Source organism: Camelus ferus, chromosome 4, assembly GCF_009834535.1.
Source record: "Camelus ferus isolate YT-003-E chromosome 4, BCGSAC_Cfer_1.0, whole genome shotgun sequence".
Taxonomy (NCBI): Eukaryota; Metazoa; Chordata; class Mammalia; order Artiodactyla; family Camelidae; genus Camelus; species Camelus ferus.
The window spans coordinates 4,543,549-4,556,583 of NC_045699.1; the positions used below are offsets into that span (position 1 = coordinate 4,543,549).

At 40.6% G+C, this 13,035-nt stretch overlaps 1 protein-coding gene across 1 annotated transcript; it reads left to right on the forward strand.

The window, feature by feature from the left end:
- Positions 1-1,457: 1,457 nt before the first annotated feature.
- LOC116663018 (tripartite motif-containing protein 54) lies at positions 1,458-12,639 on the forward strand. Its single transcript, XM_032477435.1, has 2 exons — positions 1,458-1,725; positions 11,971-12,639. The coding sequence occupies exons 1-2, from the start codon at positions 1,555-1,557 to the stop codon at positions 12,616-12,618; spliced, it is 819 nt and encodes a 272-aa protein (XP_032333326.1). The 5' UTR covers positions 1,458-1,554; the 3' UTR covers positions 12,619-12,639.
- Positions 12,640-13,035: the final 396 nt, after the last annotated feature.

Below are 13,035 nucleotides of genomic sequence, written 5' to 3' on the forward strand. Positions count from 1 at the left end.
GGGCAGGCTAGCTCAGGCCACTAAGAGGACTCAGGACAATAGGATGTGACTTGGCATTCCTGCTGGACTCTGCGTTTAAAAATCGGTTGCGTTTATCACTAGTTCTCCATAGTTCTTTCTCATCCTCAGCAGTTACCTCCCCTTCCAAGATTCCAAGAATGAGTTTTCATTCCAAGGCTCCCCTTAGCCAAGCTGAGGAGAGGAGGGGCCAGCAGGGCAGTGAGGGTCCTCGATCCCTTGCAACTAAAATAGGCCCAACTGAACTTGAGCCGGTAGTGGGTGGGGTCAGCTTTGTCAAGCTCCTTATGATATTATCGATGGCTACCATGTGTGTGATGTCTGCTGAGTGCCAGATACCACACCAAGCATGTTACATACATCACGGTATTTAATCCTCACAAGCGCCCTGTGAAGCACTGGCTTGGCCAAGTGGTAAAGGCTTTGCTCTTGGAGTCAGAAAACTCCTTGTCTTCTAATCTCAGTGCTACCCCTTCCAGGCAGTGTGTTGTTTGGCAAGTCACAGCTTGGAGACCTCTCAGCCTTCTCACCTGTAAAATGGGCACAATACTATCCAAATCAAAGGGTTGAGGTGAGGACTCCATGAAATACCAAGCATAGTATGTGCTTGCTAAATTACTGTTCAAGCATCCTGGTACGACCATCGTTTCTGTCCTCCACACACCAGGGCCTCCTCTGCAATTGACTTTTGATACCTGCTTAAGAATACATTTAGATGGTTGCTGGGAATGCAGCTTGGTACAGCCATTGTGGAAAACAGCATGGGGATTCCTCAAAAGACTAAAAATAGGCTTACCACATGATTCGGCAATCCTACTCCTGGGAATATATCCAGTGGAAACCTTAGTTCAAAAAGACACCTGCACCCCAGTGTTTATAGCAGCACTATTTACAATAGCCAAGACATGGAAACAATGTAAATGTCCATCAACAGATGTCTGGATAAAGAAGTTGTGGTATATTTATATGATGGAATATTACTCAGCCATAAAAAATATAAAATAACACCATTTGCAGCAACATGGATGGTGCTGGAGAATGTCATTCTAAGTGAAGTAAGCCAGAGAGAGAAAGAAAAATACCATATGATATCACTCATATGTGGACTCTATAAAATAAAAGACAAATGATCTTATATATAAAACAGAAACAGACTCACAGACATAGAATAAAGACTTGTGTTTGCCAGTGGGGAGAGGGGTGGGAAGGGATAAACTGGGAGTTCAAGATTTGCAGATACTGACTGGCATATATAAAATAGATAAACAAGTTCATACTGTATAGCACAGGAAACTATATTCAATATCTTATAGTAGTTTACAGTGAGAAAGAATATGAAAATGAATATATATATATCTCTCCATGTATGACACTGTGGTGTACACTAGAAATTGACACAATATTGTAAACTGACTATACCTCAATAAAAAAAAGTACACTTAGAATGTTACCAGCCTGAGATATGACCAGTCCTGAGTGTCAAGGACTGGAACAGGAAGGGAAATAAGTGTTATTGACTTTTCTTTTGTCAATCAGATGTGCCTAAGTGATGAAGAACCAATATGTGGAATATGCAAGCTCTTTGGGGACCACGAGTCTCACCCGGTAGCCAAGATTTCTGATGCCTACGCAGAGAAGAAAGTGAGCTTTGCTGAGGACATCCAGCTGGTGCTGCAGAAATGGGAGAGCACAGAACAGGCCATGCAGGTATGGCTCCCACGACTGGTGTCCTTTCTCCAGGGAAACAGGGAAATGTGTGGTTTCAGTCCAGACAGTTGGCTTTCTCTTGAGGGCACTAGACTGACAGAGGCAGTGTTTAAACATGAAGAAGGAATTCTCTAGAGACTAACTCTCCTTAAGTGTGTCCTGAAATGTGTTGAGTTTTGAAATGTGCAGCTTGAGAGATGGTGATTTCGCCATCGCTTTAAGGGGTTCCAAAATGGTAACTTAATGGCCATTTTACCCTCTTATGAGATGATTAAGCGAGAAGTATCCTAGCTTCTATGGCCTATTTTCCTTATCTCATGACTTTTTCCCCTTGCAAATATCCCCCTATCTGCAAATATAGGTTTTAGGAATTTACCTCTGGATACATCTGTCAAGAGAATAAAATTTTCTAAGTCAAACACACACATACACATGTTGAAGACTAGATGGTCTTTTAGAAATAAATTCTAGCAGTGAGCATTCTGCTCTTGTAGAGAAGGGACATCTATGAACGGCCAGGGCAGAGGCTTCTGGGGACTGATCTCTGGGCCACAGTAGCCACATAAGAGTTGGTATCTCAGGCTAGGTCCTCTGGAAGCTGAGACAGAGTTCGTGGTACAAGATATCCAAGTCTGACATCTGTAAAAGGAAGGAGGAAGAAGTAGATGAAACAGAAGGGAAGGCAAGCTACACGGCAGGCCTGACGAGCAGCACCTGATACAGTGAGGAATCTGGAGCCAGCCTTGCCATCAGAGTACCCCAAGCTGAGATGAAATGGCCAGGCTATCATAGGTCCTCTTGCTGAGCCACCAAAAGTGGGCTGCTCTGGGAGGGGCACTGCAACCCCAAAGGATCTGACCGCTGGAGGCTGGTCATACCATGGCAGCCAGCAAGTTCCCTCTGAAAAGGGGAATCTGGGCAGAAAATCTCTATCTACCACAGCTGACTTTTATAGATCTTCTTCTCAATACCAAATAATATTTGTTAATATTGGATGTATTATTTCCTCACCTGGCTAAGACAGAGTAACCATGCCTGAATTTATCCTCCTTTTTGGAAAAAATAAAACCAAAATAAACTAAAATTCATGAAAACCAGCTTTCAAGACACTGGAAGACATCAGACAATAAGAGACACTAACCCCTGAGAGAAGGGATATAAACAAGGTGAGGCCGGCAACTTGAGCCAGCTTACTGCCTGGAGCAGAAGGAGGGAACCCAAGCAAAGTCTGGCAGGTATCCCCCAGTGCAGGAGATGGAGCTGAGAGTCTGGGGAGATCAAGCCATTTCAAGTGCACAAGACAGAGTCCAGAGAACAGGGCAATGCACAGTGAGAGCGCCCAGAGATCTGCAGAGGGTGTCCTGTGAGTATTCAACAGAGAACTGGTCAGCACGTGTCTGTGAAGAAACTACCTAAGGCCAGGAAGAGAACGGTGGGAAAGGACTGAGGGAACAGTGCCTGGAGCTCAAACAGGATTAGAGCAATTCTCGTGCCCACTGATGAGACAGGAAAAAACTCGTAAATCATGGGACATTGGGATGAGTTCTCAGGAAGTGTTAGCCTCAGACTGCGCACTGCTCCAGACCCACCTAACAATGAAAGCAAGCACTAAAGGGTCACTCTTTCCAGACAACTTAACTGTACCCCCAAATTGAAGATTTATAGGAATACAAAAATACCCAACATCGAACAAGGTGAAACCCACAATGTCTGGCATTTGAAGATTACCAGGCAGGCAAAGAAGCAGGAAAACATGGCCCATTACGAAAACAACCATAAATGAATCAAAATCAAACCAGAACTGAGGCAGATGCTAGAATTAGCAAAGATATTTAAAATTATTACAATTGTTTTCCCTGTTTCAAAAAGTCAGGGACATGGAAGCTACTTAAAAAAAGATTCAGATCGAATTTCTAGAGCTAAAAAGTACAATGTCATGAAAAATACATTGGGGCAGAATTAACAGCAGGTTAGACACTGAGAAGAAAATCTTTGTGAACTTGAAGACAGTAACGATAAAAACTACTCAGAGTAGAGCCCAGAGAGGAACAAGAATTTTTTTTTAAAACAGCATTAGCTGTAGAACAGCTTCAAGTGTCCCAATATATGGGTGATTGGCGTCCCTGAAGAAAGTGACAGGGTAAGCGAGGGGTAGGAGAATTATTTTTTTAAATGATGGCCTAAAAATTTTCCAAACTTGATGAAAATTAGTAAGTCCACATCCAAGAAATTTGCCAAACATCAAACACAATAAATATGGCTAAAACTATACCAAAGCACACCATAGTCAAATTGCTGAAATCCAATGATAAAGAGAAAATATTAAAAGCAGACAGAGGGGGAGAAAAAGACGTATCATGTACAGAAGAACAAAAATAAGGATGACACCTGATTTCTTGTTGGAAACAATCCAAGCAGGAAGACAGTGGAGAAAATTTTTAAATGTGAATTTTAAAAAAGTCAACCTAGAATTTAAATGAAGGCAAAATCAGAACTTTTTCAGACATACGAAAGCTGAAAGAACTCGTCACCAGCAGAACCACACAGTAAGTAATGTTCAAGGAAGTTCTTCAGGCAGAAGGAAGATCCGAATCTGCACAAGAGAGTAACACTGAGAAATGTAACTATATAGGATTGTTTTCATATTACTTAAATCTTTCAAAAGATAACTCACTGTTTAAAAAAATAACAATAAATTGTGAGGTTTACAATATATAAAAGCAAAATACCTAACAATAATAGCACAATGCCTGGGAAATGCAAAATGGAAGTGCACTAGTATGGGGGTTTTGTACTATATGTGAAGTGGTGTAACATCACTTGAAGGTAGACTGTGATAAGTTAAAGGCATGTACGATAAGCCCTCAAGTAAACAGTAAAATAATAAAGAGTTATAGCTAATAAACCAGCAACAGAGATAAAATGGAATTATAAAAGATATACAATCTTAATGAAAGAAGAAAAAAAGGAGGAAGGAAACAAAAAAACGGAGAGATTGAAACAAATAGCAACAGATGAAACTTAAATCTAGCCTTATCAATAATCACATTAATGAAAATAGTCTAAATACTCCAATTAAAAAGGATTTTGTCAGAATGAAAAAAAATCAAGACCCAGCTATATGCTGCTTGTGATAAATGCACTTTAAGTATAAAGACACAAACAGGCTAAAAGTAAAAGAAAGGAAAGAGATATGTGATGCTGGCATGAATCAAAAGGAGCTAGAGTCGCTCTGTTAACATCAGGCAATGTAGGTTTCAGGCTGAATAATATTACCAAGGGTAAAGAAGGTCATTTCATTTTGATAAAGGGATCAATTAATCAAGAGAATAATAACAGTCGGAAATGCTTATGCACCTAATAAGGACGCTTCAAAATATATAAAGCAAAAACTGATAAAACTACCAGGAGAAACTGACAAATCCATAATTCTCAATACCATTCTCTCAATAATTGATGGAACAAGTAAGCAGGAAGTCAGCAAATATGCAGCAGACTTGAACAACCTTATTACCCAGACCTGACTGACATTTATAGAGTATTCCACCCAACAACAGCAGAACGCATTCTCAAGTGCACACAGCTCATCAAGATAGACCATAAAACAAGTCTCAATACATTTAAAAGGATTCAAATCATACAAAGCATGTTCTCTGACCCACAGTGGAATTAAATTAGAACTCACTAGCACAAAGATTTTTGGGAAATCTCCAATTATTTGGAAATTGAATAACAGATTCTAAATAACTCATAGATCAAAGAAGAAGCCAAAAGGGAAATTAGAAGGTACTTTGCACTGGATGAAAATGAAAACACAACATATCAGAATTACGTAGTGCCACTAAGGTGCTTAGTGGGAGATTTAAATTAGAAAAGAATAAAGATTTGGTGTTACTGACGTCAGCTTCCACCTTAAGAAAGTGCAGAAAAGAAGAGCAAAGTAATTCAAGTAAGCAGGATAAAGGAAATAATAAAAACAAAAGCAGAAAATAATGAGATAGAAAACCAAAAAGAATAGAGGAAATCAAAGAAACCAAAAACTAGTTCTCCGAGAAGATCAATAGAAGTAAACCTCTAGCCAGACTGCTCAAGGAGAGAGAAAGACAGACAGACAGACAGAGACAGAGACAGAGACAGAGAGACAGAGAGGAGAGAGAGAAAAGAGAATTCAATTTATCAAAACCAGGAATGAGAGAGGTGACATCACTACAAATTCTGCAGATATTTAAAAGATAGTATAATAGTCTGACTCCTTATTTGATGTTTGACACTGCTCACAGCTTTCAAGCCTCACTTTTCCCTCTTCCCCTTCTGTTCCACATCTGGAAAAACTGGTAAGCAAGTCTAGGTGCTCCCTTCTTTGGCACCTGCAGGAGTTTAGACTTGGTTGGAAGCTGCCCTGCTCTCCTCTAGAAAGCCTCATTATGTGAGTAATAGCCCTTTTCATCCCCTCTTGGTTTTTGTGGTGTCATCATCAGTCATTCTATTTCTGAGGATTGGCTCCAACAGGTTAATAAGGGACTGTTGTGAATAACTGTATGCCAGTAAATTTGACAACCTAGATTAAATTCTGTGGAGGATACAAACCATCAAATTCTCCCAGAAGAAACGTTACAAGAATAATCATTTATCTATTTAAAAAATTTATAGTTTAGAACTTTCTCACAGTAAAAACTCCTTATAGGTTCATTGATTAATTCCACCAAACATTTCAGGAAGAAGTGATACCAAATATACACAAACTTCTAGAAAATTAAAGACATGGGGATATATCCCAAGTCTTTCTATAGGACCAGGATTACCCTGAAGGCAAAACCAGGTAAAGAAAATTACAACCAATATCCCTTATGAACACTGATGAAAGAATTCGTTTAAAAATTTTGCAAATCAAATCCAACAATATACAAGAAGACTAATACATCATAACCAAAAGGGATCTCCCTGGAATATAGAATTGGTTTAACAATCAAAATGCAATTAATGTAATTCACTATAACAACAAAAGAAAAATGAAAAATCATATGATCTCAATAGACATAGAAATAATTTTTGAAAAAATTTAACATCAATTTGATAAAACTCAGCAATCTAGTAATATCTCAGATTAAGACACAAAGTGGGTGCCTAAAAACTTAATTCAGTTCTGACACTAACACTCTAATTAGTGCAGAGCCCACAGATTAAGGGCTGTTCCATAAGACTGCCCGACTTCAAAAAACCAGTCACAAGTGTGAGGTTCCCACCTGCACTTCTGACTGACTGGCTATAAACTTGGGAGTTCTTGCAACCCTCTCCTCAGGTTTGAGAATTCATGAGAATGATTCACATACTTCAGGAAACACTTTACCGTGTCCACCTCTTTATTATAAGGATACAACTCAGGAACAGCCAAATGGAAAAGGTGCATATAAGGGCTGGGGGTTGGCGAGAGGGGATAGCATCCATGACCTCTCTGGGTGCCCTATCCCCCCAGCCCATCAGTGTGTTCACCAACCTGGAAGCTCCTTGCACCCTTTTTAAAGGGGTTTTATGGACGTTCCATTGTGTAGGGCACGACTGATCCAATCATTGGCCATCGGTGATTGAACTCAGTCTCCAGACCCTCTCCTCTTTGCCAAGGTTGAGGGTGGTGATAAAAGTTCCAACTCTTCAATCGTGGTTTGCTCTTTCTGGCAATCAAGCCCCATCCTGAAGCTATCTGGGGAACCCACCAACAGTCACCTAATTAGCATAATCTCAGATACGTTTTAAAAGAGCTTATTATGAATAACAAAAGCTCTTTCTATCATTCAGGAAATTCGGAGAATTTTAGGAGCTCTGTAACAGGAACCAGGGGACAAATGACCATATATTTTCAGTTATATCACCAAACAGAAAATAATAAAAGGCATCTATGAAAACCTACAATTAACATCATGGTTAATCTTGAAACACTGAATGTTTTCCATCCAAAATCAAGAATAAGACAGAAATGTCATTCTCATCACTGCTATTTAACACTGTACTAGAGGTTCTAACCAGTGCAATTAGGCAAGAAAAAAATTTAAAAAGCATTCAGATAGGACAGCAAGAAGCAAAACTGTCTTTATTCATATATGATATCACTGTCTCTACAAAAATTCTGATGGATTTTATAAGCTACCAGAATAAGTGAGTTTAGCAACGTTGAAGGATATAAGATCAATATACAAAAAAATCGATTGTATTTCTAAATATTAGCAACAAACCAATTAAAATAAGAACATTTAAATATCACTTACAATAGCATCAAAGATAAAAAATGTTTTATGGATATATAAACCTTACAAAAGGTGTGTAAAATCTGTACCTTGAAATCTATTATATTGTTGAGAGAAACTGAGAATCTAAATAAATGGAGAAATATATACTGCTCATGCACAGGCTCAATGTTTCTGAGATATCAGTTCTCCCTCAATATTTCTATAGATTTAATGCAATTACAATTAACATTCCAGCAGACTTTTTTTTTAATTGACTAGGTGATTCTAAAGCGCATGTGGAAAGGCAAGGGCTACAGAATAACCAAAACAGTTTGAAAACAAAGGTGCAGAGTTAACACTACCTTAATTCAAGAATTATTCTAAAGCTTTGGTAATCAAAAGAGCATGGTATTGGTGTAAAGACAGACAAATAAAACAATGGAACGAAATAAAGAGTCCAGAAACAGATCTGTACACACATAGACACCTGAATTTTGACAAAGCTGCAAAGGCAATGCACTGGAGAGAGAATAGCCTCTTCAACAAATGGTGATGGAACAATTGAAAATCCATACGCAACAACAACAAAGGGAAGAAAGAAAGAAAGACAGGAAAGGAGGGAGGGAGGGAGGAAGAAAGGAAGGAAGGAAAGAAGGAAGGAAGGAAGGAAGGAAGGAAGGGAGAAAGAAAGAAAGAAAAGAAAGAAAGAAAGAAAGAAAGAAAGAAAGAAAGAAAGAAAGAAAGAAAGAAAGAAAAGAAAAGAAAGAAAGAAAAGAAGGAAGAAAAGAAAAGAAGACAAAACCACATCTGTCCTTCACACTATGTGCAAAAATTAACCCCTCATAGGTTGAAGACCTACATAAAACACCTAAAACCATGCAATTAGTAAGAATATGTAGGAGAAAAAAAAACTTTGTAAAGACATATCTGATAAAAAATAAAGACTATAAAAAGAACTCCCAAAACTCAACAATAGGAAATCAAACAACTCAATAAAAATAGGCAAATATTTGCACAGACTCTCCACCATATGAGCTGTACAGATGGCAAATAGCACATGAAAAGATTCTCAGCATCACTAGTCATCAGGGAAATGCAAATGAAAACCACAATGAGATACACAGCTATTAGAAATGCTAGATCATACTGAGTATTGGTGAGGATGTGGAGGAACTGGAACTCTCGTACACTGTTGTTGAGAATGTAGAATGGATACAGTTTGGAAACAGTTTGGTAATTTTTTTTTATAAGTTAAATAAATAGTTCAGTCATTCCACTCCTAGATTTCAAGACCCAAGAGAAAAGAAAATATATATGCATACAAAGACTTGTACACAAATGTTCATACAGCTACATTTGTAAGAGACAAAAACTGGGAGCAAGCCAAATGTCCAGATGAATGGATGAACAAATTGATACATACAATAACCCATGAGTGAATCTGAAAATTGCTGTGTGAAAGAGCCAGATCAAAAAAGAGAGAGAATGATTCCATTTATATAAAATTCTAGAAAATGCAAGCTAACATATATTTATAGAAAAAAGGTCAGTGATTGCTTGGGTAGGGGAGGTCAAGGATGGAGGGAGGAAGTTACAAAGAGACACAAGGAAATTTTTGAGGGTGATGAATAATTTCACTGTCTTAATTGTGGTGATGGCTTCAAAACATCCAATACGTTTCAAAAGTTATCAAATTGTGTATTTTTCCCATGTCAGTTATGCTCAAAAAAGCTGTTTTAAGAACTTAAAGGATATTTTGAAAAATTGGGTTTATTGAACGCTAGTAAGCATATGATGTTATCACTAGAGGAAATGATTTTCTCATTCGTTCATTCTGGCTTTTGTATCTGTTGGGTGACTTTTGGGTGCTAGACACTGTGAGCAGGACAGAGGCTCTAAGCAAAGAATTTATGCCCCAGCTGCTCACAATGCTTTGGTTTGACCAGCAGATTTGTCAATCATTAGTACCTAGGCTCTGCTAAAGGAATAGGATCATGTGACGCTGAAGTTCACTGGTGGTGAAGAACAAACACAAATAGTTTTGAGAGATGTCCCCACAGTAGACGCTGAGTGGGGAGACTCTGCCATAGGGCACCCTCCTGATCTCACTCCCACGTTCGCTCAAGAAAACCATCCCTCCCTGGCTTGGAGAATTCAAGTGTATTTTAAGTGAGATTCAGGATTGGGGGAAATAATCAAGCTTGTTCTTTTGTGACTTTGTGGGATTTGCTGTCCCTAGAAAAATATGGTGTTGAAATCTATTTATTTATTTATTTATCTATCTATCTATCTATCTATCTATCTATCTATCTATCTATCTATCTATCTATCTATTTATCTATCTATCCATCCATCCATCCATCCGTTTATTTATTTATTTATCTTTTTATTCATTCATTCATTCATTCATTCGGTTATTTGTGGCTCTGTTTTCTAAACAAAGCCTACAATACCAGAAAATACATCATTTTACATTTCTCTATCAGAAAATATACCATCTTACAAATATAAAACAATCCCACAATTTGTAGCATTTTAAAATTTCCTGTCTAGTACAGAACTGTAAATTTTCTTGGACGCTAAAGAACAACCAAATTAATACTAGAAGCTCAAAAGAAATAACAAAGAAATAGTCAAATTTTTAAAAGACCCAAGTGGATGGAGGATACAAATGAGATCATTGGCCTGCTCTTTATTCACTTCTTTCTCTCTTGCCTGAGCCAGCATCTCAGAAAACACTCATTTCCACAGCCAGTAACAGTTTCTGGATTGGAGTGAGTGAAAATGGCCACTTGACCTCCAAGACCCCAGCCTTTCCTGGCTGTCCCACCTTCAGCCGCTTACCCGGCCACTTCTGCTCAGTGTTCCTCCACCTCTGTCAGATCTATAAACTTGGGGTTGCCCCATATTTCAGCTCAGCCTTCTAGCTACACTCTCTCCATAAATAATCTCTCTGGTCACTAGTCTCTTAGCTTTAAAAATCCCCTATCGCTGATGATGCCAAAGTTTTATCTCCAACCCAGATGTCCATCCTGAGCCCCAGTCCCGCACCCACAACTGCCATGACACTTCCCTGATTTCCCCACCCCTCCCACCTCTCCTGCCCACTCTCATCACCATTGGCCTAGACACTCTAATGGCTCCCACTGTGAATAAATCCATCAGCAGTCCCCCACCCGCTTCTCTGCCCTCCTTGCTCCCATTCTGAGCCGGGCTCCGTCTCAGGCTCACCAGCCTCTGGAGGGCTCTTCAGACTCCTTGTTCCATCTCAAGCTTTGTCCTCCTCGCCATCCTGCCTGGAGGAATACCCCTCAGATATGACCACTGCGTGACCACCGTTCAGTCCTCTCCTCAGAGGTCAGTTGCTCCAGGGTGTCTTCCCAGACCACTCCAAATCCAGAGCTGCCTCCCTTCTCAGCCCTCTGCCCATGACCCCTTGTTTCATTGTGATAGAAGCTCATGAGCAGTGGCTTTTTATTTTTTTTAAGTTAGGGATTTTGGTTTTTTACCTTAGTGAAATGCCCACAGGTAGGGAGTCAAGGATGCCGGCCTGGTGGCCCCGTGGTGCTCCGCCCTCTTGTCTCAGCTGTGCTGTGTGTGCTCTGGTCAGCACCAGGTCACGAGGATGCTGCTCCATGTGGGCATCGACCCCGGGTCCCTGCAGGGCGGGGGGAGGATCAAGGCTTGTCCCAAAGGCATCTGCCCACGTTTAGGCAGCTTTCCCAGAAGCCGCACCCAACAACTCAGACTTCTGCTTCTGTTGCTCGGCTGGTCACCCCTAACTGCAAGGGAAACAGGAAATGAATGTAAGTATTTTTAGCTGCCCACACACTGCTGGCTGGGAGAATCAGAGTTCTTTGGAAGGAAAGAGTTGAAAACTGGGTACTGGGCGGGCAGCCAGCAGTGACCAACACCCCTGAAGAGTTCCTGGTTCAGTGCAGGACAGGAGGCAGTGCCAGGAACCGGGTGCTCAGGCCTGCCCCCTGGAGGGCTTTCCTAAGAAATGTTCACGCTGCCTCCACAGGCCACAGAGAAACTCATCAGGGAACTCGCCACCAGTGCTGCTGACACACTGGCCATGATCGACGCCATCGGTGACAGCCTGCTCGGTGGCATCAAACGCCGGGTTGCCACCTTGAAAAGGCAGCTGGAGAGCGAGCACTCCTCCAAGTTAGAGAAGTTACAGCTGGTGGCCCGGGAGCTTGAAGCCCCCCGACAGCTTTACCAGCAGATGAAGATGCTTCTGCAGCATCACACTAACGCTGTGCAGTTTCTCCATGAGCACAAAAGGCTGAAGGCAGAGATGGAGAGACTCGTGGAGGGCAGCGTGTTCCCCCACGTCCCCACCAAGGACGCTATTGCCATCAGGCGCTATTTTCAGGAGCTCATCAGAGGCATAGACATCACTGCCTTCGTCTTCCCTGAGACTGATCAAGTGCTGGTCAGCACGCCTGGGCTCCTAGAGGCTTGGCAGGCAGGCTGTGCCATGCAGGGCCGTCTGTCCCAACAGGTGCTTGAGGATACTTTGTACAAGGCATTGATGGGCTCAGCATCCAAACCAAATGAAGAGGCAAAGCTTCCTGGAAACCCATCTCATTCCTCCTCTTCTTCCTCCGCTAGCACGTCCTCAGCACAGAGAAGTGAGGTTGGGTCTAGGGAATCAACCGTATAACACGGTATTTTGGTCTCAAAACATCAGCATCCTTTATTGGCTGCAACTTGAAAGTTGCTAGACTTCACTTCTTGAAAAAAAAAAAGATCTACACTATTTTACATTGAGATTTCTCTCATAATTAACAATTATGTTGTTAATTGATCATCCAATGTTTTTTCTTTTCTTTCTTCTTTTTTAATGGGAATCTGCTTTGAAAGCTAGTTGCTTGAAGCTCACATAGAAGGCTTTGAATCGTGGGGACTGCTGGCTTGACCATCTGAGTGGGTGGTGCGGGACGTAATTTCTTGGCACAACAGAACAGAACAGCTTTGTGCTCTGATGACTTACTGTGCACTTTTAGCTCAATCGAGCCTCAGATAGTAGAAATCACAATAGCAATGATTCCCCAGAAATGAAACCTTTGACTAGCTCTCC